General features: G+C 42.7%; 1 protein-coding gene across 1 annotated transcript in view; it reads right to left on the reverse strand.

Annotated features, from left to right (window-relative positions):
• Rad54l (RAD54 like) overlaps nucleotides 1-7059 on the reverse strand; it is a 28141-nt gene that overhangs the window by 17950 nt on the left and 3132 nt on the right. Inside the window, exon 4 of the mRNA XM_005371488.3 lies at nucleotides 6271-6381. Coding sequence (XP_005371545.1) covers nucleotides 6271-6381 — 111 coding nt within the window. The remainder of the gene's footprint in view (nucleotides 1-6270; nucleotides 6382-7059) is intronic.

The raw sequence follows: 7059 nt of genomic DNA on the forward strand, positions 1-7059 counted from the left end.
TAAGTGTGTACAGTGTGTAAGTGTGCTCAGTGTGTGTGTACAGTGTGTAAGTGTGTACAGTGTGTAAGTGTGCTCAGTGTGTGTGTACAGTGTGTGTACAGTGTGCTCAGTGTGTAAGTGTGTACAGTGTGTGTACAGTGTAAGTGTGTACAGTGTGTAAGTGTGTACAGTGTGTGTACAGTGTGTAACTGTGTACAGTGTGTAAGTATGTAAGTGTGCTCACTGTGTAAGTGTGCTCGTGCTCAGTGTGTACAGCCAGTGCAGATGGAGAGCTTAACCCTTCACTCACGTGCCCAAAGCCAGGAAGTGCTTCCTGCCACAGGAAGGTCCAAGACCAGGAACAACGGGAAAAGGACATAAGGAGAGAATAAGCTCAAGTTGGTCGTGGCAGAGGCAGGTGGATCTCTGTGAGTTCAAGGCCAGCCTGGTCTACAAAGTGAGTTCCAGGATAGCCAGGGCTACATAGAGAAATCCTGTCTCAAAAAAAACCAAAACAAAACAAAAAAACCAAGAGAAGAGAAACTCATGAACAGAAAAAGAAACCAAAAAGTTGAAGAAAGCAGATACATGCAGGCACTAGAAAGGAAGAGCCAGTGTGGACTACCCGGAAATCAAGACTACTCAATGGACTCTCTGAGGCAAAGCTGAGGGAAGGAGGGGGAGGGGAGAGGGAGCAAGAGGAAGGAGACAGAATTAATGATGAACTGAATGGTAGTAAAGTTTGATCTTTATCTGTAAACACTTGAATTATTTTGGAAATTATATTGCTTGTGAACCTTGGCAATATCACAGCTAGGACCAAAGGGAGCAAGAAGAAATCAAGAGCAAGCACCCTGAAGTTTTGTTTCTCTGTGTGTGATGGAGAGTGACACAGAAGTGGGTTCTCTCCTCCCACCAGGAGGGTCCTGGTGATCAAACTGGGATCCATCAGGCTTGGTGGCAGGTTCCTTTTCCCACTGAACCATCTTGCCAGCCCATGTTATGTTTAGTTTTTTGAGACAGATCTCACTCTGTAGCCCAGGCTTGCCTGAAACTCACAGTGCTCCTCCTGCTGCCACCTCCCGAGCATGAGCATTACGGGCATAACCCATCACATTTGGCTCCTAATGGGATTAGATTATAGGAAAAAGCAGTAATAAAAAAACTCCTTTCTGCCAAAGGCAAGCATATCTTGCCATGAAACTTTTACCTTTATATTCTAATGCATTTCTTTACATATACAGATAACAAATTTTTAGAAACCAAATGGTTTCTTTACAAAAAAAAACTTATTTTTGTGATCTACTGAAAGAATTGGCAAATGAACATCACCATCACTAAGTAATGTGACAAAATACTAAATTCTGCTTATCTGCATCTGAAGAAAGCTTTTGTTTTTTCAGTGTCATTACATTGAGATTAGCCTAGCAACTCACATATAATCCAGTTTGAACTTGAACTCACAATTCTTCTGCATCAAGCTTGACTGGCTCTGACTAAATTTGTGATTTAGCATGAATATTATAGTTATGAACAGCAAAGATAATTATTAAGAAAAAACACTAACAAAAAAAAAAGTCTGCCAGGTCCTACAGGCAATGGTGCAGGTACCCTGCAGGGGTACGTGTAGGCAGAATATTGTAAACATAATAAATAAATAAATAAATATTTTTTAAAAAAGTTATTTATTTATTATGTATACAGCATTCTGTCTGCATGTATCTCTGCAGGCAGAAGAGGACACCAGATCTCATTACAGATGGTTGTGAGCCACCATGTGGTTGCCGGGAATTGAACTCAGGACCTTTGGAAGAGCAGGCAGTGCTCTTAACCTCTGAGCCATCTCTCCAACCCCCTAAACAAATAAATCTTAAAAAAAAAAAAAAACAAAAATTAAATCCTCAGCCAGGCGGTGGTGGCGCACGCCTTTAATCCCAGAGGCAGGCAGATCTCCGTGAGTTTGAGGCCAGCCTGGTCTACAAGAACTAGTTCCAGAGGCTGGAGAGATGGCTCAGTGGTTAAGAGCACTGGCTGCTGTTCCAGAGGTCCTGAATTCAATTCCCAGCAACCACATGGTGGCTCACAACCATCTGTAATGGGATCTGAAGCCCTCTTCCGGCATGCAGGGACATGCAGACAGAGCAGTCATAGCTAAAAAGAATACATAAATAAGAAAAAAAAAAGAATTTGATATCAATTCCAAAACTAAAAAAACTACTTTCAAGATTATTTGGGAGCACATGCCTGTAATTTAAAAAAGTACATAAATTAGGACAAGAGGCTAGATTTAGACCAAGTATATTTCAAATTTTAGGACAAGAGGCTAGATTCCAAATTTTAGGACAAGAGGCTAGATTTTGACCAAGTATATTCCAAATTTTAGGACAAGGGGCTAGATTCCAAATTTTAGGACAAGAAGCTAGATTTTGACCAAATACATTCCAAATTTTAAAAAGATTTCCAATAGAACCCAGAAGCTATAGGATCTGTAGGACAAAGAGCAGGCTATGTTACTGTCTGGGGTGTTCATATTTATTAAGACTCCTAGTCAAGCACATCAGCCGGGAGAGCGGCAGCAGGACTCGGCATGACCAGCCCCTGAGATCTGGTCTAACAGGGCCAAACTGAGGCACAGGTATGTCCTCATTCACTTGTGCTGATAATTCATACCACAGACTTTGAGAATTCATTTCCTCTTCCCCCTAACAACCAACCAAATTCCACTAATGTTCGCCCTAGGAAACCAAGGAGCGTATCTGGCTTACTTACAGGGCACAAAGGACGGGTTGCTGGCAGAAGCGTGGGTGACAGGAAAGTCCAGCATGGATGATTGCGTCCCAGCAGCCAAGATGGAGCCTTCTTCATTTACTCTTTCCCAGTCTAGACACTAGGGCCTCCCAAGACCACGATTAAAGAAGAATAATTGCCTAACAAATGATTGGGAGTGGCTGGAATCCCAGATGAGGGTCCAGTGACTGTCCCTATCTCTCTCCTTAAAGGGAAGGTCATCAGTCCCCAAGCCCTATCTATTGTAAGCCTATCTAAGGGAAGATGGTGGCTTTCTTGCTCGGAGAACAGTGTTCTATCTACAGTGATCTTTCCTTATGATGGAGAAGGAGGGAACTTTCTCCACAACCAACAGCTTATTTCAGCAGGCTCAAGGGGCAGCTATTCCCAGTCTTTCCACCTCAACTGCTCCATCCCTGCTAGTTCTTCCTCGCCAGTCTGATTTAATCTTTTGCCTCCCCTTCTACAGGCAAACTTTTAGAAAGAATCAAAGTCTGCCTTACTATCTCCCACTCCAATCTGCCTCCACTCCTCAGAAGTGGCTCTGCACAAGGCCTTGGCCTGCGTGCTTCTAATTCCAGTGGACAAGTTTCCATTCTTATCTTAACAAAGCTAACCATTCTTTCCTCAACTACGCCGCCCTAACCACTCTCCCACTACTGCACTTCTCTGGAATTTCAGCTCAGCCCAAAGAGCATTTCCACCTCTGCCTAAATCGCCTAAATGCCCTAAAAAGTCAGTGTTCCTCAGGGCTCACGACTTAAGCCCAAACTTCTTCCAACTGTAGATTCACCCTGATAATCCAACACACTTTGAGACATCAAGTATCTCTTTGCCAAAGATCACCTAATCTATTTTTTAAAATTTTACTTTTTATTTTATGTGCATTGGTGTTTTGCCTACGTGTATGTCTGTGTGAGGGTATCGTAATCCCTAGAACTAGAATTACACAGTCTTGATCCACCATATGGGTGTTGGGAATTGAACCCAAGTCCTGGAAAAGCAGCCAGTGCTCTTAACGGCTGAGCCATCTCTCCAGCACCCCCCATACATCACATTCCATACTCCTAGGCTACTCACACACACTTGCAACAACCTTTAAAAGTAAATACATACAGGCTCTTCAAAATTCACCATGCCCAAGGCCGAAGTCTTCATCTCTAAGGCCACATTAAGGCTTTTGTGAGATCTAGACAATTTTACCTTTTGAGCCTCTTCTTCCATTTTAAAAAAGGAAAGAAAATTATATCCAAGAGAATGTGTGTATGTGTGTGTCTGTGTGTAAGGTGTGTTAGAAATAAAGACAAATTTATTAAAGAAGATTAAGACAGGTCTGAAATAGAAAAGCCGAGAAAATATTTCCATGCCTTCACTGGTAAACAGATAAATGTAATATGGGCTATACACATGTCCATATAATTTTCTTTTTCTTTTAAAAGGAATTAAAGGTCAGCCTGGGCTATACAACGGAGGCAATGGAATAAAGGCCACCACTGCTGCACGTGACTGTCAGAGGGACTGCCAAAAACAAAATACCTGCATCTACTACCAGCAGGAAACACCAGGAGCTCAAGGACCACAGAAGACCTGAGAGAGCACAGCCTCTAACGGAAGGTAAGGAAACTTCATCATACTCATGGTAATCCTGAAACTATGGCACACCTTGAAATTAAACATTATCAGAAGTCCAGCTAATTTCCCTTATGGAATCTGGTCTGCTGTGAGAAACTGCTGAGACCTTCAAAACAGATTTGCCCTTCCTGAACAGTGTGGCTGCCTTGCAGAGGAAGTGAGGCTTATCTGGCTGAGCTTTTGTGGTGTGGTGGTGGCTTTTTGAGACAGAATCTCTCCACGTATTCTAGGCCAGGCTAGCCTTGAACTTGCAGAGATCCACCTGCCTCTGCCTCTGAGTACCGGGACTCAGGGAGTGTGTCAACCACTGGGTGGTTTTTGTTTCGTTTTTTGAGACAGAGTTTCTCTGTGTAGCTTTGTAGCCTATCCTGGAACTTGCTTTGTAGACCAGGCTAGTACTGGAATTAAAGGTGTGGGTGGCTTTTTTGAAAACAGCAATTTGTATGCTATCCCTATCAAATGTATAACAATTATGCCACGAGATATCTAGTAGCACAGAGTTCAAGTCCAGCCTGGGAAACTTATTACGTAAGTTCACTCCTCAAAATACAAAGTGAAAAAAAGGACTGGAGATGCAGCTCAGTTCAGAGCAGTGGTTCTCAACCTTCCTAATGCTTCAATCCTTAATATAGTTCCTCATGGTGCAGTAACCCCAATATTATTTTTATTGCTACTTTATAACTGTAATTTTGTTACTGTTATGAATTGTAATGTAAATATTTTTTGGAGACAGAAGTTTGCCAAAGGGATTGCAAACCACAAGCTGAGAACCGCTGGTCTAGGGCATGTTAAAGGACCTATATTTAAGAGTCAGGCATGGTGGTGTAATCCCAGCAGAGGTAGGAAGATCTCTGAATTTGAGGGCAGCCTGGTCTACAAGCGAGTTCCAGGACAGTCAGGGATACAACAGAGAATCGTTGCCTCAAAAAAATAAATAAAATTTAAAAAAAAAATAAAAATAAAAATCAACAAGTCAGGCAGTAGTAGCTCACTAGCTCACACCTTTAATCCCAGCCGGTACCCAGCACCCAGTACCCAGCACCCAGGCAGCTCTCAGACAGAGGCAGGTGGATCTCTATGAATTCAAAGCCAGACTGGTCTACTGAGTTCCAGGACAGTCAGGACTACACAGAAAAACCCTATCTAAAAAAAAGAAAAGAAAAAAGAAAGAAAAAGGAAACAAGGAAGGAAGTGAAGGAATGAAGAAAAAGAAAGGAAGGAAGGAAGGAAGGAAGGAAGGAAGGAAGGAAGGAAGGAAGGAAGGACGGACGGACCATTCCAGGGGATCTGACACCCTCTTCTGGCCTATACAGGCATACATGCAGGCAAAATACCCATACATATATATAACTAAATAAAAGAGGTTTTTTTGTTTTGTTTTGTTTTGTTTTCGAGATAGGGTTTTTCTATGAAACAGTCCTGGCTATCCTGGAACTCACTCTGTATACCAGACTGGCCTCAAACTCACAGAGATCTACCTACCTCTGCTTCTCAAGTGCTGGGATTAAAGGCATGCATCACCACTGCCCAGATTAATAAAAGTTTTGACAGATTTCAAGGCCACCCTGGGACTACGTAAATCAACTATCTCAAAAAAAAAGAAAAAAGAAAGAAAGGAAGAAACCAAAACAAAACAGCCACACACAGTATCTGGACAGTGCTGCAACCTTCCTTCTTGACTCATTTATTTAGGAATCTAAGCCACTTTTTAGCTGGGACCCACAGAGTTCTAAACAAGGAAAGATTCAAGCAAACCTTCCAGCAGATCACACAGACGCTAAGAACAAGATGATCACTCTGCTGTGAAGAAATCCAAGGCAAAAGAACTAGGCACACACACACAGAACCAGGCCGGTTGTACTTATGACTTACATGTTGACTGCTATCCAAACAGGGTGGTCGGTTGATTAACTGAGTCAAAGGTTTCCGAAAAGGAGACAGGAAACACTGGGTCTCATTGCTGGACTTCTGTTTCTTAGGAGTCTAGGAGAGAAATGGGAAAGCGACCTTTCAACACCCAGACAACCCCAGAGACCACCCAGGTGATCAGCCCTTGAGTACTTAAGAGCCAGGAGTGGTGCTGAGCATGTGTTGTCCTGGGTACTTGAGAGGTTGAGGCAAACTAGCAATATTGCTCAGTTGTTGAGCTTTTGTCTAGCAAATATAAAAGCCAGTATTAGGGGACACAGCACAAAAGTGCCAGCAAGATATGTGGCACACACCTGTAATCCCAGCATTTGGGAAATGGAGGCAGGAGGATCAGGAGTTCAAGTCCATCCCTTGCTCATAGCCAGCCTGGGCTACATGAGACCCTGCCTCAACAAAAACAAAATTATTTATTGTCAGACACCACACTAAACCTTTTTAAAATTCGTTTATTTTTATTTTATGTACATTGCTGTTTTGCCTGTGTGTGTCTGTGTGAGGATGTCGGAACCCTGGAACTGGAGTTACAGACAGTCTTGAGCTGCCATATGGTTACTGGGAACTGAACCTTGAGTCCTCTGGAAAAGCAGCCAGTGTTCTTAACCACTGAGCCATCTCTCCAGCCCCCATACTAAACTCTTAACATGTATTATCATATATCACTATCATAGCAACCCTAAGATATTATGTTTACGGACTGGAGAGATGGCTCGGTGGTTTAGAGCATGTGCTGTC

Source organism: Microtus ochrogaster, unplaced genomic scaffold, assembly GCF_000317375.1.
Source record: "Microtus ochrogaster isolate Prairie Vole_2 unplaced genomic scaffold, MicOch1.0 UNK110, whole genome shotgun sequence".
NCBI lineage: Eukaryota > Metazoa > Chordata > Mammalia > Rodentia > Cricetidae > Microtus > Microtus ochrogaster.